The sequence below is a fragment of the Eretmochelys imbricata genome, chromosome 10, assembly GCF_965152235.1.
Source record: "Eretmochelys imbricata isolate rEreImb1 chromosome 10, rEreImb1.hap1, whole genome shotgun sequence".
Classification (NCBI taxonomy): Eukaryota; Metazoa; Chordata; order Testudines; family Cheloniidae; genus Eretmochelys; species Eretmochelys imbricata.
Window position 1 is genome coordinate 54,632,712 of NC_135581.1, and position 26,644 is coordinate 54,659,355.

General features: G+C 41.1%; 1 protein-coding gene across 1 annotated transcript in view; it reads left to right on the forward strand.

Annotated features, from left to right (window-relative positions):
• The window catches only part of OTUD7A (OTU deubiquitinase 7A), a 118,358-nt gene that overhangs the window by 45,030 nt on the left and 46,684 nt on the right, over nucleotides 1-26,644 (forward strand). Inside the window, exons 3-6 of the mRNA XM_077828870.1 lie at nucleotides 1,463-1,681; nucleotides 17,746-17,847; nucleotides 19,657-19,784; nucleotides 23,182-23,294. Of these exons, the coding sequence (XP_077684996.1) occupies nucleotides 1,463-1,681; nucleotides 17,746-17,847; nucleotides 19,657-19,784; nucleotides 23,182-23,294 (562 nt within the window). The remainder of the gene's footprint in view (nucleotides 1-1,462; nucleotides 1,682-17,745; nucleotides 17,848-19,656; nucleotides 19,785-23,181; nucleotides 23,295-26,644) is intronic.

Below are 26,644 nucleotides of genomic sequence, written 5' to 3' on the forward strand. Positions count from 1 at the left end.
CTTCTGCCATGGCTGGACAATGGACCTGCCTTTAGGGAGTTTCTTCCTAAAGCCAAACAGTTATTATTGACTTTTGCTGAAGTATGACAACTTAAACTTTTAAAATTATTTTATCTCGTGCAACTGTGGGTATACTTTTTATCCTATATCCATGTCTAGTCGTTTATTTTAATGCTACCAAGCTCTGGGTCTCCATGATATTTTATGGCTGTTCGTTCCACAGATGGCCTCTGTTCTGTTTTTTAAAATATCCTTTTATCAGTTTTATCGAATAACTCCTTGTGCGTGTATTGGGAGAGGTAAATTAGTGCATGATACTGACCTTATCCATTCATCATTTTCTAAAACTCTCTCAGATCCTTCTTGCTCATTTCCTCTCTAAACCGTCTCCATCTTTTCAATATCTCTTCATACAGAAGGTTTTCCATGCTCTAATCTTTTTTTCCTCCCACTCTGTTTTTGGACTTGTTCTATTTCTGTCTTTTTGGATATAAGGTTACTGGAACTGAACATAGTGTTCCTGGTAAGGGTGTGTCATCGAACTATAATACTGGCATTATAATATTGTCAGCAGTGCTTTCTAGCGCACTCTTTGTAGATCCCTATGTTTTGTTTGCCTTGCTGACCTCTCCTCTGTACATTGAGTAGATGTTTTCATTGAATTTCAATAAGGATTTATAGCAAAATAGGACAAAGGGTCCCATTGTTTGTTTGTTTTTGTGGTTTTGGTTTTTTATAAAATAAGGTTCTTCCTTAATATAGGCTTGCACTATTCTTCATTCTTTGTGAACTGCCTGTTATTCCTAGGATCAGGGCATATAAAGCGAACTTGTCTTTATAGCAGAATAATGATGTTGAGATTACTTCTGAGTCAACTTTTGAGATTAAAGCAGAATGTGGTATGTTTGATGTTTGGAGTGATGTGAGATGATGGTTGTGTGCTGAATTTCATTTGATCCTTAACAAGTTAACCAAACTTAAGGGTTTGAAATATATAATAGTTATGGTCTGTCACAATCTACTAGTATATATTTCTTCAAATAAATCCTTGAACACAATTCTCCAAAACCCAATTCTACAGAAGCACTTCTTTCACCAGTCATTGTTTTAAAAGTTAATCTGTCCAGTCAGAGCCATATTAATCTGTAATGTGCACAACTTCAGAGTAGGGACCATGTGTTCTTTTATGTTTGACAGTGCCCAGCAAAATGGTGGTAAATAACAATAATAATAAATAGTAAGTCCTCAAATGATGGAAATGGAGTTGCATTTGGAATGAGTTCATTTGTTGATAAAATACCATCATAGGAAAGATGGGGAGGCATTCTTCCTGGTCTCATATGTCAATTGTACCACCACCTTCCACTTGCCTATTGTTAGGATGAAGAAAGTATTGTCATAAAATCATGACTCTTGTTGTAATGTTCTTACTTCCCTCAATCTGTCTTGGGTTCCTCCACAGAAAAACGACTCTCCAGAGGTATTTCTCATGCCAGCTCAGCCATAGTCTCCCTTGCTCGATCACATGTAGCAAATGAATGCAGCAATGAACAGTTTCCTTTGGAGATGCCTATATACACATTCCAGCTACCAGATCTTAGCGTGTACAGTGAAGATTTCAGAAGCTTCATTGAACGTGACTTAATCGAACAGGCAACAATGGTTGCTTTGGAACAAGCAGGTGAGTGAATGCTCTGGATGGCAGCAGTTGTGTGATCTGACACTTGCTTTAACATTCTTCGATCACACTTCATTACTGCAGCTGGCGCATCCTGCACCAGAAATAAATGTGAGCAATCAAAAACAAATACCGTGTTCTTTGGAATATCACATGCAGTTCCCAGCTCCATCTTTAAGTCTCTGCAGTAATTAGTGGCAGATTGGTTTAATAAAACAGGGAAACTGAGATAGAAAAGAGGAGAGGAGGGGAAGGAGAATGATAGGCCAGGAGAGTGAGACTGATCAGGGGGAGGGAAAGGGGAGAGAATGCTGTAACCCATTGAATGCCATCAGTCAGTAGAGTTTGGGATCATTTATAGCACTATCCTTGTGGCGCAGTTTCCCCATCTATAAAATGGGGATAATGATATTTATTTGCTTTGTGAAGTGCTTTGAGCTATAAAGATTAAATGAAGCATAAAATAGAGAGATTTATGATTTTTATATGTGTGTGTATATATATAAAAATAATAAATATTAGTTAGGTCCCATATTAAATCTACATTTAAAAGTTGCATGTGAAATTGAATTTAAAACTAGCAAAAAATGTTTAAGAACATTCCATTGTAAATAATATTTAATGAATGAGAGACTCTGAGGTGGAAGTTAGATAGCAACATGCTATTGAGAGACAGCCAGGGTTTCAATCCTGACTCTGCCATAATTTGAGGGACAGCGGGCATAGCTGCGAACTCCAAGGAGCGCCAAAGACCGCACTCCTTGTATGAACCTCCTACATCTCTTGCTTCAAATGCCCAGTCCCCACTCTGCCTTGTCTCATCCTTAGGCTCTAATGAGCTTCCAAGTAAATTGCTTCACTAGCCACTGTAAGAGTAGTGCTTGCTCAAGTGTACTCCTTCTGCATTGGTATAAATGGAACATCAGTGTCACTCATTGCAGCTATGTCTCTTGTCTTTCCTTAATCTTACATCAAAACCTTTACATTTTGAAACGCATTTTGTCATTTGGGTAGGATTTGCCCCAGAATTTAAAGGGCATTGTATCAGAAACAGTTAGTGTAAAGTTTTTTCTTCTTCTTCCTCTACACTGAAAATTCTGTCATGGTTGATTTGCTTACATTGTAGTTTTACAGGGTGGTGTACATGGTGTCATGTCATTTTAAAAATGTGTAGGAAGCCATCTGTTAAAATATGGAGTTAATTGATTCTATAACATGTGTGCACTAGAAGAAATTTACTTCTGAAAATCAAGAGAAATTACATGTAATAAATACTTCCATATTTATTACTTCCTTAACCGTAAGAAAGTATGGAATCTGCACTGAGCAGTACTGTCTTCTGCTGATACAGCACCTTTTGCATAACGTAGTAAACATTTTTCCTAATACAACATATTTTACAATGGATCTATTTGCAATGACTTATTTTAAAATGCTATATTTTCATTTAATACACAGTTATTGGCTCGAGATGGAGTGAACTGGAAGCCCAAATCCAAATAGTATACGGGCATGGGGTATATAAAATCCAGACCCAAACGTGTATCTAAATTTCACAATTACAGATGACCAGGTAATGAGCAAAACGCTGAATATGAACACCACTGAACTTTGAATGGGGGATGTTGAAATCCAGACCTGAATTTGGCAGCTCAGCCCCATGAGTAGTTATAACTAAAACTTAATGAAAATAGAGACCGACAACCATTAGAGTAGAATAAATGCTGATTTAAATTGTTGACCAAGAATCAAACTGAATCCAAACTAAAACTGTTTTGTGAAGTTCAAAAGTATTTAATACGTATTTTTCTTTTTCATTTTCTCATATCTCTGAACCCCTTTGGGTTTGGGCCAATCACAGAAGTAAAAGTTCCAGTTCAATTTTTATTCAAGTGAATATTTATGAATGATTCTTTGAGTTATTTCCTCAGCTCTAGTCAACCATAAAATCAGATGACTGTAATTAGAAGCTTCCTTATGGTGCAAAATAGCAGCCATACTAAAGAAAGAGTTTCATTTCACTCATTACATTCAGTACATTGGCTCAGTTGTTCATGACACACGTGGTATTTATTGGCTGCAAGAAAACAAATGATCTTAGAATATGCTCATCCTTTTGCACAGCTCCATCTTTATACCTCTTTTTAAGTTAATATAGAAATTAATTATGATTAGACCGATGATTAAAACTATGTGCTACAACTTAATACAATGCGCAAACAATACAGGAATAAACAGTGATTTCTAGATAGACTGTTAGAGTTTTGTGAATTTTTCTATAGCTGTAGGAAATGTTTAACAAATCATAGAATCATAGAATATCAGGGTTGGAAGGGACCTCAGGAGGTCATCTAGTCAAACCCCCTGCTCAAAGCAGGACCAATCCCCAACTAAATCATCCCAGCCAGGGCTTTGTTAAGCCTGACCTTAAAAACCTCTAAGGAAGGAGATTCCACCACCTCCCTAGGTAACCCATTCCAGTGTTTCACCACCCTCCTAGTGAAAAAGTTTTTCCTAATATCCAACCTAAACCTTCCCCACTGCAACTTGAGACCATTACTCCTCATTCTGTCATCCGCTACCACTAAGAACAGTCTAGATCCATCCTCTTTGGAACCACCTTTCAGGTAGTTGACAGCCGCTATCAAATCCCCCCTCATTCTTCTCTTCCGCAGACAATCCCAGCCTCTCCTCAGAAGTTCCCTCAGCCTCTCCTCATAAGTCATGTGTTCGAGTCCCTTAATCATTTTTGTTGCCCTCCGCTGGATGCTTTCCAATTTTTCCACATCCTTCTTGTAGTGTGGGGCCCAAAACTGGACACAGTACTCCAGATGAGGCCTCACCAATGTCGAATAGAGGGGAACGATCACGTCCCTCGATCTGCTGGCAATGCCCATACTTATACATCCCAAAATGCCACTGGCCTTCTTGGCAACAAGGGCACACTGTTGACTCACATCCAGCTTCTCATCCACTATAACCCCTAGGTCCTTTTCTGCGGAACTGCTGCCTAGCCATTTGGTTCCTAGTCTGTAGCGGTGCATGGGATTCTTCCGTCCTAAGTGCAGGACTCTGCACTTGTCCTTGTTGAACCTCATCAGATTTCTTTTGGCCCAATCCTCTAATTTGTCTAGGTCCCTCTGTATCCTATCCCTACCCTCCTGCGTATCTACCTCTCCTCCCAGTTTAGTGTTATCTGCAAACTTGCTGAGGGTGCAATCCACACCATCTTCCAGATCATTAAGGAAGATATTGAACAAAACCAGCCCAAGGACCGACCCCTGGGGCACGCCACTTGATACCGGCTGCCAACTAGACATGGAGCCACTGATCGCTACCCGTTGAGCCCGACAATCTAGCCAGCTTTCTATCCACTTTATCGTCCATTCATCCAGCCCATACTTCTTTAACTTACTGGCAAGAATACTGTGGGAGACCATGTCAAAAGCTTTGCTAAAGTCAAGGAACAACACGTCCACTGCTTTCCCCTCATCCACAGAGCCAGTTATCTCATCATAGAAGGCGATTAGATTAGTCAGGCATGACTTGCCCTTGATGAATCCATGCTGACTGTCCTTGATCACTTTCCTCTCCTCTAAGTGCTTCAGAATTGATTCCTTGAGGACCTGCTCCATGATTTTTCCAGGGACTGAGGTGAGGTTGACTGGCCAGTAGTTCCCCGGAGCCTCCTCCTTCCCTTTTTTAAAGATGGGCACTACATTAGCCTTTTTCCAGTTGCCCGGGACCCCCCCCGATCACCATGAGTTTTCAAAGATAATGGCCAATAGCTCTGCAATCACATCCGCCAACTCCTTTAGCACTCTCGGATGCAGCGCATCTGTCCCCATGGACTTGTCCAGCTTTTCTAAATAGTCCCGAACCACTTCTTTCTTCACAGAGGGCTGGTCACTTCTTCCCCATGCTGTGCTGCCCAATGCAGCAGTCTGGGAGCTGACCTTGTTTGTGAAGACAGAGGCAAAAAAAAGCATTGAGTACATTAGGTTTTCCACATCCTCTGTCACTAGGTTGCCTCCCTCATTCAGTAAGGGGCCCACACTTTCCTTGACTTTCTTCTTGTTGCTAACATACCTGAAGAAACCCTTCTTGTTACTCTTAAATCTCTTGCGAGCTGCACCTCCAGGTGTGATTTGGCCTTCTTGATTTCACTCCTGCATGCCTGAGCAATATTTTTATACTCTTCCCTGGTCATTTGTCCAATCTTCCACTTCTTGTAAGCTTCTTCTTTGTGTTTAAGATCAGCAAGGATTTCACTGTTAAGCCAAGCTGGTCGCCTGCCATATTTACTATTCTTTCTACACATCAGGATGGTTTGTCCTGTAACCTCAATAAGGATTCTTTAAAATACAGCCAGCTCTCCTTGACTCCTTTCCCTCTCATGTTATTCTCCCAGGGGATCCTGCCCATCAGTTCCCTGAGGTTGTCAGTCTGCTTTTCTGAAGTCCAGGGTCCGTATTCTGCTGCTCTCCTTTCTTCCCTGTGTCAGGATCCTGACTCAACCATCTCATGATCACTGCCTCCCAGGTTCCCATCCACTTTTGCTTCCCCTACTAATTCTTCCTGGTTTGTGAGCAGCAGGTCAAGAAGAGCTCTGCCCCTAGTTGGTTCCTCCAGCACTTGCACCAGGAAATTGTCCCCTACACTTTCCAAAAACTTCCTGGATTGTCTGTGCACCGTTGTATTGCTCTCCCAGCAGATATCAGGGTGATTGAAGACTCCCATGAGAACCAGGGCCTGCGATCTAGTAACTTCCGTTAGTTGCTGGAAGAAAGCCTTGTCCACCTCATCCCCCTGATCCAGTGGTCTAGACTCCCACCACGACATCACCCTTGTTGCTCATGCTTCTAAACTTAATCCAGAGACACTCAGGTTTTTCTGCAGTTTCATACCGGAACTGTGAGCAGTCATACTGCTCTCTTACATACAGTGCAACTCCCCCCACCTTTTCTGCCCTACCTGTCCTTCCTGAACAGTTTATATCCATCCATGACAGTACTCCAGTCATGTGAGTTATCCCACCAAGTCTCTGTTATTCCAATCACATCATAATTCCTTGACTGTGCCAGGACTTCCAGGGTTTCTTCAGGTATGTTGGCAACAAGAAGAAAGCCAAGGAAAGTGTGGGCCCCTTAATGAATGAGGGAGGCAACCTAGTGACAGAGGATGTGGAAAAAGCTAATGTACTCAATGCTTTTTTTGCCTCTGTCTTCACGAACAAGGTCAGCTCCCAGACTGCTGCGCTGGGCATCACAACATGGGGAATAGATGGCCAGCCCTCTGTGGAGAAAGAGGTGGTTAGGGACTATTTAGAAAAGCTGGATGTGCACAAGTCCATGGGGCCGGACAAGTTGCATCCAAGAGTGCTAAAGGAACTGGCGGCTGTGATTGCAGAGCCATTGGCCATTATCTTTGAAAACTCGTGGCGAACGGGGGAAGTCGCGGATGACTGGAAAAAGGCTAATGTAGTGCCAATCTTTAAAAAAGGGAAGAAGGAGGATCCTGGGAACTACAGGCCAGTCAGCCTCACTTCAGTCCCCAGAAAAATCATGGAGCAGGTCCTCAAAGAATCAATCCTGAAGCACTTACATGAGAGGAAAGTGATCAGGAACAGTCAGCATGGATTCACCAAGGGAAGGTCATGCCTGACCAATCTAATCGCCTTCTATGATGAGATTACTGGTTCTGTGGATGAAGGGAAAGCAGTGGATGTATTGTATCTTGACTTTAGCAAAGCTTTTGACACGGTCTCCCACAGTATTCTTGTCAGCAAGTTAAAGAAGTATGGGCTGGATGAATGCACTATAAGGTGGGTAGAAAGCTGGCTAGATTGTCGGGCTCAACGGGTAGTGATCAATGGCTCCATGTCTAGTTGGCAGCCGGGGTCAAGTGGAGTGCCCCAGGGGTCGGTCCTGGAGCCGGTTTTGTTCAATATCTTCCTTAATGATCTGGAGGATGGTGTGGATTGCACTCTCAGCAAATTTGCGGATGATACTAAACTGGGAGGAGTGGTAGATAAGCTGGAGGGCAGGGATAGGATACAGAGGGACCTAGACAAATTGGAGGATTGGGCCAAAAGACATCTGATGAGGTTCAATAAGGATAAGTGCAGGGTCCTGCACTTAAGACGCAAGAACCCAATGCACAGCTACAGACTAGGGACCGAATGGCTAGGCAGCAGTTCTGCGGAAAAGGACCTAGGGGTGACAGTGGACGAGAAGCTGGATATGAGTCAGCAGTGTGCCCTTGTTGCCAAGAAGGCCAATGGCATTTTGGGATGTATAAGTAGGGGCATAGCGAGCAGATCGAGGGACGTGATCGTCCCCCTCTATTCGACATTGGTGAGGCCTCATCTGGAGTACTGTGTCCAGTTTTGGGCCCCACACTACAAGAAGGATGTGGATAAATTGGAGAGAGTCCAGCGAAGGGCAACAAAAATGATTAGGGGTCTGGAACACATGACTTATGAGGAGAGGCTGAGGGAACTGGGATTGTTTAGTCTGCGGAAGAGAAGAATGAGGGGGCATTTGATAGCTGCTTTCAACTACCTGAGAGATGGTTCCAGAGAGGATGGTTCTAGACTATTCTCGGTGGTGGAAGAGGACAGGACAAGGAGTAATGGTCTCAAGTTGCAGTGGGGGAGGTTTAGGTTGGATATTAGGAAAAACTTTTTCACTAGGAGGGTGGTGAAACACTGGAATGCGTTGCCTAGGGAGGTGGTGGAATCTCCTTCCTTAGAAGTTTTTAAGGTTAGGCTTGACAAAGCCCTGGCTGGGATGATTTAATTGGGGATGGGTCCTGCTTTTGAGCAGGGGGTTGGACTAGATGACCTCCTGAGGTCCCTTCCAACCCTGATATTCTATGATTCTCCTGGCTTGTTTCCCAGGCTTCTTGCATTTGTGTAAAGACACTTGAGATAACTTACTGTTTGTCCTGCTTTCTTAGTATAAGGCTGGAGCCCCCCCCTTTCGCGTTCTCCTGCTCGTGCTTCCTCCCAGTATCCCGCGTCCCCACTTACCTCAGGGCTTTGGTCTCCTTCCCCCCGGTGAACCTAGTTTAAAGCCCTCCTCACTAGGTTAGCCAGCCTGCTTCCAAAGATGCTCTTCCCTCTCTCCATTAGGTGGAGCCCATCTCTGCCTAGCACTCCTCCTTGGAACACCATCCCATGGTCAAAGAATTCAAAGCCTTCTCTCTGAAACCACCTGCGTAGCCATTCGTTGACTTGCACGATTCGACAGTCTCTACCCAGGCCTTTTCCTTCTACGGGGAGGATGGACGAAAACACCACTTGCGCCTCAGACTCCTTTATCCTTCTTCCCAGAGCCACATAGTCCACAGTGATCCGCTCAAGGTCATTCTTGGCAGTATCATTGGTGCCCACGTGGAGAAGTAGGAAGGGGTAGTGATCCAAGGGCTTGATGTGTCTTTGCAGTCTCTCCGTCACATCGTGAATCGGTTTTCCCGGTCGGGGTGGCAGATAGATGACTCAGTCCCCCTGAGGAGAGAGTCCCCGACCACCACCACCCGCCTCCTCCTCTTCGGAGCGGTGGTCGTGGAACCCCCATCCCCAAGACAGTGCATCTCATGCCTTCCAATCAGCGGAGTCTCCTTCTGTTCCTTTCCCTCAGATGTATCATCTAGTCCACTCTCCGCATTAGTACCTGTGGAGAGAACATGAAAACGGTTGCTTACCTGTATCTGCACTGCTGGTACATGAACGCTCCCCTTTCTTCTTCTGGAGGTCACATGCTGCCAAATTTCTTCACCGTCCTCCTGTCCCTGCTGCGCAGCCTGCTCTGAATCTTCAGAACATTGTGCCCGTAGAAGCATATCCTGACATCTGTCCAGGAAATCTTCAGTTTCTCTTATGCAACACAGAGTCGATACTTGTTTCTCTAGACCTTGAACCTTCTCTTCCAATTTGGAGACCAGCTTGCACTTTGTACAGACAAAGTTGCTTCTGTCCTGTGGAAGAAAGACAAACATGGCACATCCAGTGCAGGTCACAACAGCTGAACGCTCCCCATCCAGATTACCTTCCTTCTATGAGCTTCCTCAGGAGTTGTAGTAACTACTCAGAGAAGCCGCCAAGATGTAAGCCTCGGTGGGCTTTCCCCGGGTGAACTCCCTCTGTTAGCCTCTTTGCTGTTCGCTGCTCAGCTGGTTCGCAGCTGACTGGCTTTTTATAGCAGTAAGGCCCACTCAAGGCTCACCTGGAACAAAGCACTCCCAATTCACAGTTTTCAAACAACCAACCAATCAAGCACATGGTCAAATTGGCAAACTGTCTCCACAACAAACACTCAGATACTCACCAGCACAGCCTCCCTAATGCAGCCCTTAGCGTACCTCCTCTCAGACAGATCCCAGGCAAACTCCCTCTGTTAGCCTCTCTGCTGTTCGCCGCTCATCTATGGAAGTTGTCAGAATTATCTCTGTTTTCTATAAAATGTTATCTTTAGTATTATAATTCAGTATATATGGTTTCCTGACAGCTTAACCTTCATTGTGATCAAAATGCATAATTGTCCTCCTGGGTTTTTAAGTTCCAGAATAGTAATTATTTCCCTCTTTGCCATGGTGAAAGGTAAACAACGGACCCTCAAGAAACAAACAAACCATTCATAGTAAGCTTTAAAAGTTCAGGTCAGTCATTTTATGATAATACCTAAGGCAAGGTCACAATCCTGCACTGAGTACCTGCAGATGCTCCCCGGCACCTTCATAGTTCTCAGTGCACAATCAGGGCCATATTTGGTTCATATCAACCATTTGTGCAGGGGCATAGTGAGATTTAATCACACAATTAAGCTTCCACATCTCATGAGAAATCTATATTGTAGCGGGTCTTTGAGCCTCTCTTCATGATTAATTCATGAAAGTACATCTTGAAATTTGGTCTCATTTTATGAGAGACAAGTTTATATATCTTTCATGCACTGACTATAACTTTGTCTAATAAGGAATCTAAACCTTGAAAAGCAGCATTTCATAACTGCTGTGGGGAAAAAAATTAAATCTCCAATTTTAATTTTAATTTATGACTGGTTTGGACTTGTAAGTCAGCCATGAAAGTCATTTGAAAAAATATACCTAAAGTAAATAATATACTGTGTGGGTTTTAATAAACACATTAATCTGATGAATGAAGCATGAAATGAGTACATCTGTACTGGTTCTATAATATTTAATTTAAACTTTGACTTAGATTTTAAATTAATGTAATGAATGTTTAATAAATATACACAATTTTATAGAAATATAAGTAGCATCCATAGCATCTGAGTACAATACAGTGAAAACTACTGCAAGAGAAGACTAGATCCTCAGTCCTACTACATTGTCTTTGCCCAACTCTGGTTATATATAGGGCCCATAAAATCATTTCTATTTGCCACTTGAGAAATACCCAGTTACGTACAACCACAACTGCTGCTCTGCACTATAATCATCTGATGTACAAATTATATGGTGCTCTATTGTTGGCTGTACATTGGTGCATTTTCTGTTTGTTGTTACAGTTAGTAGGTAAGACAAGGGGAAGAGGAGGAGTGGGGTTATCATCCAGTCAGTAGCAGCACTCAGAATTTTTACCACAAGTCCTTCATGTGAATATACAACAACATTAAATGGTTAAGTAGCCTGCTTCCCTAGCTGAGTATGGGTTGATTTCTAAGTACCAACTAACAGGGGAAGCGCAGGGAAAGCAATATAAGCTGGCTCCTTCCACCATCAACTCCGTAATCCAGCCAGTTCCATAGACCTCCCATAAAACAGCAGAAAACACCATTGTCAAACTTTTGTAGTGTTTCTTAGGCACTTTGTTTTAATTACTGTTTCTCTCTGAAAACCAAATTGAGACCCAATGTAAGCAGAAGCAGTCTATAGGGCTGATCACAGAATACGTCTACACTGCCAAAAATGACCCCCAGCAGCTAGTTTCAAAGCCCAGATCAGCTGACTCAGGCTTGTGCTATGGGGCTCAAAATAGCAATGTAGTTGTTCAGGCTTGGGCTGGAGCCCAGACTCCAAGACCCTCCTCCTCTCGCCAAGTTTCAGAGCCCAGGCTCCAGACTGAACCCAGATGTGTACACTGATTATATTAGCCTCGTAGTGCAAGTCCCATAAGCCCAAGTCAGTTGACCCTGGCTCTAACACTCTGCTGCAGAGGGGTTTTTGCTGTATAGATGTACCCTAATGCAAAGGTTGACATTGTTCTCCTATGTCTTATTAACTCAATTATTGTTTATAGGTAACTGCAGAATAGTATTTCACAAGCATGGTGACAATTCACGCTCATATGTTTGAGCGCAGGTCTAGTGCTTTATATTAAACAGTGGCTACATTGCCTTCCATTATAGTTAAAGGAAATGGGATTTCTATCCTGAATTGAAAAAGATAGAACTGCAAACAGTGTGGAAAATAACCCTGGGATTTTGTTGTTGTTGTTGCAGTCCTGAGTGCCAACCTCCAATGGCTGACTGTTTGGATAACAACAGCACTGCTTTCCAAATGTGGACTAAATGATAGGAGTCAGATTACACAACAAATTTCTGTACTGTTTCATCTAAGATTGAAGATGTCTCTCTGGACTGGTTTTGGTTTGTTTTTTCCAGTTTAAGAGAAAGTCATGATGGGATTTGCTGTTCTAAGTTAGTCAAAGAAAAGCTGCCAAAAAAGCGGGGGGACATTTTCACAAAATGCAGGCTTTTCACTAATGTCAATATTCAAAACATTCAACCAGCTGTTGCTATTTATATATAATCTTATCTAAAGGGGAGAAGTGGTGGATACCAGCATTTGACTTGTGTGCCAGGTCACAGAAGAATTTGTGGAGGATTATCAGTAGTGGATGAGAGTCCTTTTGAGGCTGAGAAGACTTGAGTACTAGACTTGTTTTGCAAGCAAAAGGTATTATTTTGGGGCTTACTCTTTTGCAGGGGGAGGTGGATCACTGGAGAAATAACTTGTCTGGAGAAGTGAAAGGAAAGCAGTTTTTTCGTGAGATGAAAGATCTAGTATTGCAATGGTCTGAAGGGGCAGCCTAAAAGCAGATTATCTAGAAGTTTGAGATAGATTGCTGCAAATATCACAAGCCAAGAGAGTTTATTAGCAGACAGTCACTGGTCAGCATTATCTAGAATTATATGAGAATGCTCTAGATCAGTAGTTTTCAACCTTTTTTTCATTTGTGGACTCCTAAAAATTTTCGAATGGCGGTGTGGGCCTCTATGTAAATCTTATACATAGTCTGCAGATCCCCAGGGTTCCGCAGACCACAGGTTGAAAACCGCTGTTCTTTGGTAACAACCTTTTGCAGATCCCTTAGACGTAGTCTACAGACCTCCAAGGCTCTGCAGACCACAGGTTGAAAATCACTGCTCTAGACTGAATTGCCCACCTTTACCCCTCTATATTATTCTCCCTATGTATTGCATGTTTCTTGAAATGGTTTATATTTATTTTCTTACTGTGTGTGTGTAGTGACTTTACATATCTGGGAGTCCATATTTGCCCTGAAGGCAATCTAGCTCTAGTGTGAAACTGTTTTCCAGTGTTGTTGAGGGCACTTCAGGAGTAATTCCTCCTTTCCCCCTGCTGAGAGACATAATTTATAAGTGACTATGCATCACATCCATGCAAGCTGCTAGACATTAATTCTGCATAAATAAGGCTGTAAACACATTTCATTTCTTGCTCTGGTTTCACCTTCCAAGAAAATATAAAACCAAGAATAAAATAGGGCAGGAACATGTAACTGAGGCATAGTACACACACACTCCATAGAGGTTCTTTAATATCATACATTCCAACTGTTGCATTGAATTAGGACTGCTCTTATGTGTAGCAATGACCTTGCAATACAGTGTGTAAGGGATATTTCATAATGCACCTCAATAAAGTTGAAAGCAACAGCACATTAGTCTTTGTAAAGGTCAGTCTTTTAACACAGTCCATTTTGTTGCCTATTTTGATGTTGTGTCTGCATTTTTAATGGAGTTTTGTATGAGAGGACATTAAGGATTATGATTGCACATCTAATACATTCTTGCATTATACAGTCTACAACATATCAAATCATGATGCTTCTGTGGCCCAATCTTTCCAGCTTGCTGACCAAACATATTATTTCAGAAAGGTCAAGAGGCTCCAAATCAATACTGTGGAAAGCACTCCCTGCCTTGTTCTGTATTTGCTTTGGGCCACTCAGGCAATGCAAATGAAGCTAAAACCATCCACAAGTCTTCTGCTGCTGATCTCCCCTAGCAACGAGAGTCCCAGTAGGCACATATCTTGGATGTAGCTAGTCTTAACATGTCCCTCTCTGCAGCCAATGGTGCAATGGGCATTTTGGAAAGGGGTGTATTGGAGGTAAGAAGGAAAGTGTCCAAAGCACATTTAGGCTATCCCTAGCCCACATGTGTTCTCAGGGGTCAGTTGGTAGCTGGTACAAGTTAGAACAATCCCCAAGCAACTTGTTGTTGCTTCTCCTCTTTTCCCCTTTCACTCAGCTACCCAGGATAGCTGTATGGGGAAGGGGTACTTTGCTAGCCAGTCAGTTCTTGTCTCTCTCTCCCTTGGGTGCCTACAGCCCAGCAAAGAATCAGGAAACAGAGCAGCCAGAATAGTCTTAGGTGATGGCTCGGGATTGCTTTCCAATTCATAGTCAAATATACTTTTTCTTCTTAACACAGTCAGCTTTGAGGGTTACAAGTGGTTGCTGAGCTACAACTTGGACACCTCTGTAATCCATAAGATAAAATTTCGGGAATGTCACTCTGTGTGTCATTCTGAAGCCTACAATATCTGTAGTCACCTGATCTGGTCCAGAGACCCTGGGCTTAACCTGTCCACAGGGACCAGCTACCCTGTGACAGTGAGTGTCCCAAATAAAGTTTTAACTATGTCACGAAATGAGAAATGGTCCTGTAAAGCTTCTGCTGAGCTCTCTATCAAGTCGTGTTTACTCTCAAGGAGTTAGTTTCCAAAAGAGCGGTAGAAGTATTAGTATCATTTTTGCTATTGCACTTCATCAGAGAGCAGTAGCTTTTTAAGCAGAACTATTAAGTGGTGCTTTGTACCTTTAAAAATTAAATAATAAAAATTCAGAGGCAAAAGAGGCAGGATTCCGGAGGCAGGATGACCACAGTGGCTGGCTACAAGCATAGGTGCCGGAACTAGCAGTGTGGGGGGTGCTATTGCACCCTCTGAGTTGAAGTGGTTTCCTTATATACAGGGTTTACAGTTTTGTTCAATAGCTCTCAGAACCCCCACTATAAAAAATTGTTCCAGCACCCTTGGCTACAAGTGAGTCAAGTGTGGCACTATCACAGCGTTTAACTGCCCCTCTCAGAAGACGAGTCCCACTGTGAAGATGTGAGAAATAGGGAGCTGAACATACATCTAAAACATCTATTATGAAACCAGTAAACTGTGAAGGTGCAAGTGGTGGCATCTGGTGGTGTCTGAATGAAAGACAAACTGAATACATTACAACAGAGAGAGAGAAGTCTAGCTTGTTCTTAATACTGTCTTTGCAAAAACAGAAATAAACCAGTCTGAAAGATACCCATTTCCATATGGGACTTCACGTAAGCTGCTTTTCTAACTCCCTCCCCCAAAATCTATGTAATTGGTAGATGAATGTAATGGTTAGGCTGAAAGACTAGCAGTGCAGTGGTTTCTATTCAAGGCCTCTTTATTGCCAAAATAATCTGATGCAGCTGTGTCAATATTTTATAAACCACAGACTTGTTAATATCAACTGAAAAATCATAATAGCCACAAGCTGACTGAAAAGAAAGAGATCACTTTGTGCTCGTAGAAGGAATGGCTATTGATGGATGGAATGACTATCCATCTACAGAGATGTCCTCCAATGGTAATCAAATGCCCCTAGATCTACTGTAAATATTTATGAACAACAAACTTTAGGGTTTTAAATTAGCAGTTTCCTGGTCTGTGTTGAAGTGCAATTGAGCCGTCCCTTAAGAAATACGTAGGTCTTGCATGTTTTAGGTGTTTGTAAGTCTACTTAAAGTGCTTTAACTTATCACTGATGTATTAATACCAAAATATTCTGTACAAGGCAGGTGACAGGTTGTTATTTCACAGCCCGTAGAAACAGGAGTTGCTAAAAACAATAACTCATTATTTCCAGTGTTATCTCTCCCAAAGCTATCCAGTGGCTCTTTAAATTAAGCTGCTCATTTGCACATTTAATTTTGAAAAGACTGGTTTGGGTTGTTAAGTGTGTACCAACTGGCTTTTGAATTCCTCTAGGATTACCAAGTTCATTTAGTAATCGATCTGCAGTACATTTATTGTGTATTGTACAGTAACTCTTAATCCTGAATGTTTTAATTGAAATTTAATTAGATAGTTATGGTCTGATAATGAATAATTGATTATTAAAGACACATTTATTGATGCTCACCAGAACTATTGTATGTGGTGTTTGTATGCTTCTATTACTGCACGCACGCTTCAGTATATTTATTTGTAATAACAACATTAACAGGCAATAAGCATCTGATTACGTGATTTCAAACTTTTATTTGAGAGCCTTAATTTTAAAAGCATTGCCAGCTATCCTAATACTATAGATATTTTTTCATCTTCTCTTGCAAATGGGTTGTGTGTATGTAGTATTTTTAAAGAAAGTTATTTTAAAATAGCTATACACTGTTATAACGTGCAAAAATAGTGGTGTGGGAAAATCATGCCACTGATTTGTGCAAAACAATTTCCTTATCCAAATTGCTGCTCATCTCATCAGTATCATTTCCAGAAGGAGGAGAGAATAAAGCCAGGAAAAGACATTGCAAGCATATGTTAATTGATTGATCAGCCACCAACTGCTGACTTCATTACCTATGGTATTAATTGCAATTTTCACAACTGACAGCCTTTCAAAAAGGATGTGGGGAAATGCACAAACTAAACAAATTATTAGTAATCACCTGCCCCATAGTGTTTTTACAATAACTAGTTCTGATCCCTTTGTTTACATAAAGAACATAAAGGTGCCCATTTAAACACAAAAGAAATAATATCTGAAAACATGCTCCACCCAGTTGGCATACATAAATCTGTGAGCCAGGAATTCTGAGTTTCTAGTCGTAGCTTTGACACTGGCTCACCCTCTCTGCTTTAATTAGGTCACTTAGGGGCAAATTTTCAAAGGTATGTAGGTGTCTAAAGATGCAGATGGGCACCTAGTGGGATTTTCAAAAGTGCTTGAGCAGGTGCCTAACCTGCTTTGATGCTTTTAAAAATCACATTTGGAGCTTGTCTGTATATTTAAGTGTCTAAATACCTTTGACAATATGGCCCTTAACATCTCTGTATCTCATTTTTACCATCTGCAAAATCTACCTCATAGGGTATTGCAGGGATAAACTAGTTAATATTTGTAAAAGGTGAAAAGCTAAATAAAAATATTGACCGTGGGCTGGACTCCACTCTCATTTACAGTCATTCTACATTGGTATAACTACTGATTTCAATTGACTTATCATGATTTGCATTAGTGTGAGAGAGAGGAAAATCAGACCTGAAAACATTCCACTAATTCATTCTCCAGCATTTAGTCAAAAGTAAAAACAGAACCTTTGTATACTGGATCTGAGTTACCTAGGATATATGCTTTGTCTGAGTAACACAAGTGGAACGCTTTTGTCTTATTAGATGTCTTTTGTAACAATGCAGTCTGTCATCTGTTTATATGGTGCCAATGACCATTAAATTAAACACAGTATTTGAGGATAGCATAAAAAAATTTAATCCAAAGTACTCTTGCTGTATTTCATTTCAGCCTTGGGCATATTTGGAGAATGTTTTCAATGTGATTTCCCCACCATCTCTTCCTATCACAACTTCTTCCTTTCTTCAACTTCTGGTTTTGCAAGTAGGGTTACATGGAGAGGATGGACTTGCAATTGGCTCTGAAAACCTCCAGAGTTATCCATTATCCCTGTATCCTCCTACATATGTGCGTTCAACCTGCCTTAACACATACACTCCTGTTTTAACAGACACTTTCTTTACAGGTCGACTGAACTGGTGGTCCACAGTGTGTACAAGTTGCAAACGTCTTCTTCCATTGGCTACAACAGGTGATGGAAACTGCCTTTTACATGCTGCCTCATTAGGTAAGGAAATGTCTGGATTAGCTGCTTCTGCTACATAAAACCTTTTCTTGAAGGTTTGCTACTTTCCTCTTTTTCCGTCATAGGTTTTTCGGGGCAAAGGCTTTTTGCTAAAGGGGTGCCTCTTTGGGTACATCCACTCTGCAAATAAAACCCTGCAGCAGCTAGTCTCAGAGTCCAGGTCAACTGACTTGGGCTCACGCTTTGGGGCTAAAAATAGCAGTATAGATGTCTCGCTTGGGCTGAAGCCCAGACTCTGAAACCCAGCAAGTAGGGAGGGTCTCTTTTTAGCCCTGTAGTGTGAGGCCCCCATGCCTAAGTCATTTGACCTGGGTTCTGAGACACTCGGTCACTGTTTTTTTTTCTTTGTTTCTGGAGGATGGTTTTGCAGTGTAAATATACCTTAATATAAGGCTGATACACTCTATTCTTCAGCTTCTCCCTGTAGCAATGTTTGCGATAAGTATCTATCTATACATGATGAAGGTAGAAGTTTTCAGCTTGCTTTGTAAAATGGAGTTGAAACAGCAAGATAAAACCTAGCCTCTAAGCTAGTGTACATTTTCTATAATGGGCCTGTTGCCTTCTGTGGGATTTTGGCTGCATCATAAACACAGGTTCAAGCCCATAATCCTCTGGTGTTTGTTAAACGTGCATCCTACTATCATTAAGACTACAAATGCAAATATTCTTGGTGTGTCCCGTCTTTGGAAAGGATAATTGTATGGGTAAGAGAGATTAAGGTAAATTACATTCTTTCCTATGTATTTACCATTGATTCAAAGCCACTGCAAACTTTTGTACAAAGGGCACCAAAAGAAAGCCCTGTGACTACACACTTGGAAGTGTAATATGCTGTTTATTTCCTAATAATCGCTTTTGTGCTGAAATAGTACACCAGTAAGACTCAAAAAAGTGACCTTTCTCTTAAAAGTATGGTTATTTTGTAATCATTTTGCAATGTCATTTTGTTTTTGAAATATAAAGTAAGAAATAACAAGAAAACAGATTTGAATACTCTCAAAGTGTCTTATAAATAGCGTTGTTTATCCAATTCATCTTCGCTACAAGGGATTGTAAATTATTTACAGCAATTGGTCGGGGCATTTTGACTTGCACACTTTGGAACAAAAATATTTAATGCCAATGGCTGGCAGCATAATAAATTAAACATGGCTGCCTACGGGTCCTTGTCATGGTGAGATCTCTGACTCTTTTATTATAGGTTACTATTCTCACGTACATGACGACATATATTTTTGTTATCTTAAGAGTTTGGAAGCCTATGGCTGCTTGTATTTTTAGGCTTCCAATAGTCATGAGTGCCTGACTCTTTACTGGGACTTAAATACCAATGGACATGTATCATCTCTGCTGTATGACAGTGCAAGCCTGTGGGTGTCTGTGTTTGAGATAGCCACAAGTGCCTGTCGTTATCCTTAGCACTCTGATGCCTGCACATTCAATTAACTCTGGAGCTAAAATGGAGACCTGTGCATTGAATGTTCATTTCCTTATAGCAACGTTGAAGTCATGCAAAAACAAAATTCCAGACAACTCAAAGCCGTAGTCATTTCTTAACCAGACTTTAAACTTTGCTAGAATTCAGCATTATTCTTCATTAGCCTATTTAGGCTGACAATTTTCATTAGGAAAGCTTGAAAGTAATGAATAGGAATCATTAGCTAGTAAGATTTATAATGTGCACTGCTTTTTTTTTTTTTTTTGAGCAATGTTATTTGTGTTTTATGCAACTGATTGTTTCTATTTCATAACTGGATCTTTGTTATTTGCTGCATTTTTGCGCTCTAGGGATGTGGGGATTTCATGACAGGGACCTTGTGTTACGTAAAGCACTCTACACCATGATGAGAAGTGGAGCTGAAAGGGAAGCATTGAAGAGAAGATGGAGATGGCAACAGACACAACAGAATAAAGAGGTCTGTGTGGCCTAGAGAGTTTAAACCATTGTGTAGCTGATATAATTTAGGGCAACATTTTTATTCCTACCTCTGAGGTTCTATGAAAAAGCTTTTGCTCTTACCAAATTCCTTGTGCATCTATTTTTCACACATAGACAAATATTTCTGCACGAAAATCAGGAATGCAAAAGCAGATGAATGTATACACCCAAAAAGTTATATGTGCATAGCCTTACACCTACAAAATCTAAGGCTGGTTTCGGGTCACCTGAACATTTGGGGCTCCAAATTTAAATATATTATTTATGGAGGTGTCAAACGATTAAAGAATAATCACAATTCATTGTGAGATTTAAAAAAGGGTTTTTTTACATAACTGCACTCAAAAACAGAACAATGTAAAACTTTAGAGCCTACAAATTGAAGAATGAAGGGCCATACGAATGTTTAGCGCATCTGGCACATAAATACTTTGCAACACCAGCTACAACAGTGCCATGCAAATGCCTGTTCTCACTTTCAGGTGACATAAATAAGAAGCAGGCAGCATTATCTCCCATAAATGTAAACAAGCTTTTTTTGTCTGAGTGATTAGTTGAACAAGAGGTAGGACTGAGTAGACTTATAGGAGGTGAATTGAAAAATACTAGTTCTTTAATTTCTTTTTTACAGTCCAAGTATTTGCAATCAAAAATAATAATATAAAGTGAGCACTATACACTTTGTATTCTGTGTTGTATTCTGAAATCAATATATTTGAAAATGTAGAAAAACATCCACAAATATTTATAATAAATTTAAATTGGTATTCTATTATTGTTTAACAGTGCAATTACAACTGTGATTAATTGTGACTATTTTTGTAATCTAGTTAATTTGTTTTGTGTTAATTGCATTCATTAACTGTGATTAATTGACAGCCCTAATTATCTACTGAAAATTACATTACAAAAAAATGAAAACTGTAGATTAAATCATGAAAGAAAAGAAAATGTCAGTTAAGGACCAAATCTCTACCCTGAGAAAATTGACCATATTTTGAAATATGTATTTTAACTGTAATCCTCAAATAGAGTAAAATTAGACACCTCACTTTTTCCCCCAAAAAATTTCATATCCAAATATGTGCTGGAAAAAGCTGTGTTTGGGGGCAAAGCCTTCCCCCATTGGTATGGAGGACCAGGCCTGCTGCAGATCCACTAGCAGTGGGGCCAGATATCTGAAGACCTCATATGGGCTCCACTATTGCAGAGGGTAGGAGTGATCAGCAGTGGAGTTTGCCAAGGAAGGAGTAGGGCCTGTGTTTTCTGCAACTAAGCAGATCCACCAGCTATTTACATTCATACTCATGCAGCAGAGGCACAGAAACCACACGGGCTACTGCAGTCTCTGACGCAGTGGCTGCTGTTGAGCAGCTCTGCTAACGATATTTTATCGCCTTCCAAAGTTCCCATGGAACCATTTCACACCCAATGCTCAAACCTTTCCAACAGCACCCAACTCGGTTTCCCAAGCTGTGTGCGGGAGCAGGGTTTGCCTCTTTGTGCATGCCTCTGCTCACCTGACCAAAGTGAGGAGGTTCAGCAATTCCTCCAACGTAGTCACGACAAATGTGAAATCATGTGGCCAATTGCTGAACACAAAGAGAGTTAGTTTTAGGATTTAGTTCTTGCCTTTATCTACACACATCCAAAATTTTAAATAGAAAGGCCCTTTCATTTAAACAAAAAGTCATTCTGCCTGTGGTAAGGGGATACAGAATTCTTCTTTTATATCAGCTCATCAGGGAGCTGCTGGCGTTGCTTTGCTACCTGGAAAGCACAGGGGAGCAGCACCAGTTCTAATTAGGCTGTTGAAAGAAAATAATCAAGAAAACTCTAGAAATTTGAGTAATAGCACCTTTGGATAGCTTAGCTGCTGTCGCATTCAAAGCTGTGAGGTGCTGTTCTAAGGTTCGTTCTTCTTTTCTCTCAGTGTGAGAATTTATGCTCACATGGCATTCCATCAACGGCAAGACATAGTGCAGATGAATTAAATCAATAATTTTCCAAGTACTCCAGCATAAATGTTGGCCGTACACAGCTAGCTGAACATGACCAAATAGTTTTGGCTGGTATTTGTGCTATTCATATATGTATTTTCCCTGCTTGCTATTGGCAGCAGCACTAATGAGAGCTGCAGAACTGAATTACAGCACTAATAAGAATCTTATATGCCCTTCCTGACGCTGTCAATGGGAGACAGTTGAGCTATCAGCGTCTAGGCATCCTCTAGTCTGCCTGAAAACACAATGGACCGAGGTGCCTACCTGCCCTTTGTGCCTTCGGAAATCTCTCCCTCCAATCTCCAGGGGAGCGGGAGAGAAGGTGTCACAAGTACTGCTGTCCCTGGACTATCAAGAAAGATCTTCAAAGTAGAGCAAGGCAAAAAAATTTCAATAGTTTAGTCACCAAAAGTGCCATATCGGTCAACCCAAAACTATTTTCAAATTTGTGTCGAGTTCATGAAATAAATTTGACTGAACTGAAAAAATGTTAGTAATGCCAAAACAAAACATTTCATTTTGACCTGACAAAAAATGTCAGGCATTTTGACAAAAGCAAAGGAGGACTAAATTCACAAAATGTTGGTGGAGGGAAGAAATTCCCTCGTAACATTTAGCCACTGGTTTTGGTACTCTTCTGAGATGTGGGAGACCTAAATTCAACTCCCCCTCCCCCACCTCACCTCCTTTTTCTGATATGGAGAAAGAATTTGAACTTAAGTGTCCTATGTTACTGGTGAGTGCCCTCACAACTATGAGAGAATTTGGTATGTGGCTTTCGCAGTCTCTCCCATTAAAGCTGTTACATGTTGTATCAAGTAGTCATCAGAGTGAGGATTTGAACTTGGATTTCCTATACGCTAGCTGAATTCCCTATCCACCAAGCTATAGAGTTACTCTCACCCGCTCACTCTTTCACTGGCCCATGAAGCAGTCATTGTCATCATGAATTACTATGAATTTCCACTATGAGTGACAATGAATAGTCATTGGGTCAGTAATAAGATCAAAGATCCACAATGGCACCGGAACCTGAGAACCAAAATGGAAGGAATTTCACATGCATGTGAGATGACTGGATGCCTAGCTACCCAGTTAAACAATTGCTTGGGGCACTTTTGCAGAAGCGAATTGAGAGCCTCCAGCTGAAAATTTTATTCAAAATGTAGTAGCCGTCTTTGATCCGTTTTGATAATTTGGTGCTGTTTGATTTGAAAAAGTGATACTGTAATATCCCAGGGCAATTGCGTGTCTTATTCAAATAGCACTAAAAATGAAACACAGCATATGTTAGTGGGTCATGATGTCTACTGTCTGAGACTGGTGATATTTTTAACATCCTATCCTGAAATATACTCTTCTCTCCCCTAGTCGGGTTTAGTTTATACAGAAGAAGAGTGGGAACGGGAATGGAATGAACTGCTTAAACTGGCTTCAAGTGAACCTCGCACTCATTTTGGCAAAAATGGAGGCATGGGCGGTGGGTAAGTTGGATTGTAACAGATTATTTTATCTTTTGCTTCTGTTGGATGGTTATACTAGCACATGCACTAGGGTAGTACAAATAAATGAGGAATTTCCTGGAACACCATTCATCTCACTGTTGCATTTTTCATGTTGTACGCTAGAATACTTACTCTGTAATAGTGCCCGTCATTTTATTGCAGCCTCCGAATACAATGATTGATTCCAGCTGCTCAGATAATTCCAAAGTACCTGTCTGTGCAGCCATGCAGAAGAACCAGGGCTCCACAAGCCCCAGTTTCTTGCTCTCTGGAGGCAGTGTGGAGGCAGTAGAGTCCGGACCCAGGGAGATGGAGGGTGTGTGCCTTTCATCATTCAACAATGACGTCCCTGGGTTATTAAACACCAGCCAGAAAAATAGCCATTACCTGGACCTTGGGGTTGATGCATGGAAAGTAGAGGTGGGTAGAAAATAAAAGATCTTCAGGACTCCATCAGAGAATCCCTGGATGTTGTTTTAGAAGGTTATAAAGTCGTGCTCATTTGTCATCGTTTCACAAAGCCTTATGTCAGATTCCTAATGATGATTTTTTTTACAGCAACGGCTTGTCTAATAAGCAAGATTATATGATGGGTTTGCCTGTGATAGCAGGGAATTGGACTCAATCCAGGAGGTGTCTTCCAGTCCTATTTCTTATGTTCCTATGTTTGTCCATAACTCTGTGTTGTTCAAAACAGGGCAAGGCTCAAGGCCTTTGACTTGCACAGAACTTGATATTTGGATGTGAGAGGTGCCAGCTGGTTCAACAGGTCATTAAAAGGTCTTGGTCCTATAGTGCCCTGCTGAGATGGCTGACCTGGGGAAAGTTAGCCAGCACTTATGGAGGTTACTTTCACCACAAGCAAGAGTAATCTCATCAAAAGGGTGCATAGGAGGCTGTTAATAGGCGAATGCATTCTAATATGAAAGTACCATGTCCCTGCCACTAGGATCAGTGGCCACAAGTCAGGGTTACAGAGGACCTACACAGTGAACTTCTTGGGGTTTTGGGAAGTGGGATTGAGAGCCTCGTTTGGCTGCCTATTTTCTGATGGAAGAGGGAGGCTGAATTTAATCCTATAGTAGTAAATAGGAAAGACATTTGAAATGAACTAGAGAAGCCAATAAAGCAGGGGTGGCCAACCTGTGGCTCTGGAGCCGCATGCGGCTCTTCAGAGGTTAATATGCGACTCCTTGCATGGGCGCTGATGCCGGGGCCGGAGCTAAAGATGCTAACTTTCCAATGTGCTGTGGGGTGCTCACTGCTCGAGCCCCTGCTCTGCCCCAGGTCCTGCTACCCCTTCCCCCGAGCCTGCCATGCCCTCGCTCCTCTCCCCTCCCCACCAGAGCCTCTTGTCCACTGCGAAACAGCCGATTGTGGTGGGCAGGAGGCATAGGGAGGGAGCAGAAGGCGCTGATTGGTGGGGCTGCCGGTGGGGGGTAGCAGATGTGGGGGCTGCTGACATACTACTGTGGCTCTTCGGCAATGTTCATTGGTAAATTCTGGCTCCTTCTCAGGCTCAGGTTGGCCACTCCTGCAATAAACGATAAACCAGTATCCAGTACTGGCACACTTCTTCTTGCAGATCTCTCTTGCTTTTTGCTCACAGGCAGAAAACCTTCTAAGAGCATTGTTGGTAGTGTACAATGGTCATTAACTTTCAACAGTGTCTACTTTTAGAACATTGCTCTTCTTCTAATACGGTCTAATTGGAAAGGAAATACCCAAATCAGACTGAGCTTTCAGCTGTCCAAACTACATACAAATATTTTATATGTTCAGATAAGAAATGAACAATAGATTTTTTTGGACATTAAATTTGTGTGTATTCTATACAGTGTGTATCAGGCTACATCCTTCCCTCATTTACACCTGTGCAAACCCCCAGTGCAGTGAACTGGGTTGCAGAGAATTTAACTCAAAACAGCCATGTGCTTTCACAAATGAAGCAACGTATTATTACAGAGCATGTCACACTTTAAAAAATCTAATTACGTTCTGAAGGCAGTTGGGTGGCACAGGATATAAGCTGGGGGCAGAATTTGGCCCTACAGAGAAAGTCAGTTGTGATAAAACATATTCCAAAGTACCCAGATTTTTTTGTTTTTGTTTTTTTTTGGAAAAACAAAAGGATTTTTTTTGTTTATTTAATAAGACAATACACTACAATAGATAGTTGTAATCTCATAAGGCCTTTTGAAATCTACACACTACTTGAACTTTGATTCCATGTTGTTACCAAAAGCCCTCAATGAAAATAATGAATCTTTATATTGCAGAGCTTGGTATAGTTTATTTTTTTTCTGTCTCTGTAAACAGTTATAATTCATCTGTAATATAAATAATATTATCAAGCCAGAAAATTATTTAAATAAAGTTTTCTCAAATTGAAATTGATTTGCTCTTTGTCCTGTTGAAGTTAACAGTGGGATAGTAGCTAGAAAGGTCACATCAGACCATACACATCAAGTTCTAAGGCCTCATCTGATCTTTCTTACCTGATTTCCAAATGTGTTCCTCTGGATTCATTCTGCAAGAGCGTGGTTGATTGCAGTTACTTTGATTAAACTCTGGAGATTGAATGAAACTGTGTCAGATGGGCAGTTATTGGAAAATATTTTCATTACAAGACAATGAAAGTGGGTACAGCCCTCATACTTTGGCTCCCTGGATGGCCATCTCTGTCAATATAATTATGTACATTTTAGTTAAATTAGCATATTGGAGCATACTGTGGTACTTGATGAGGGTTAGGGTAAGACCAAGTTCTGTGTAACTTACTACCAGCATGTATTTAATTTGAAGTATAAAGAGGTTTCAGTAAAAATGGAAAGAATAATTTATATTTTTAGATATTACTTAAGGAAATAAAACAATATTGTTTGTATAATAATTAAATATCCTTACTGCACAAATGTAATTGGATTCCTTATAGCTTTAGGACTTAACATGAAATAGCACTGAACACTTAATCAAAGTGCACTTGTTCATGAAGTGCAGTATAGTTTTGTTTACAATAGACCGGCCCTGAGAATACAAGAACTTTAATTTTCATACCTGAATAGGGGGGGTGTTATAACTGAAGCCATTTATTCTCTATTCATTCAGTGCATTCTTTTCTCTAGTTGCTGTTTCCTCTTGAGAAAATTGCATGTTATAAGTAATTAGACGAAGTGGAGGCGTAAACCACAATAAGGATAAAATACCTTTAGAAAAAGTGTTCCTACTCTCCACTGTGTTGAAGCAGAATGTGACATTTTCTCAGCATTTATAACCTTTAGATGTCAGGACTAAGGATTTCGCTGACACAACATCTTTATTTTCAGAAA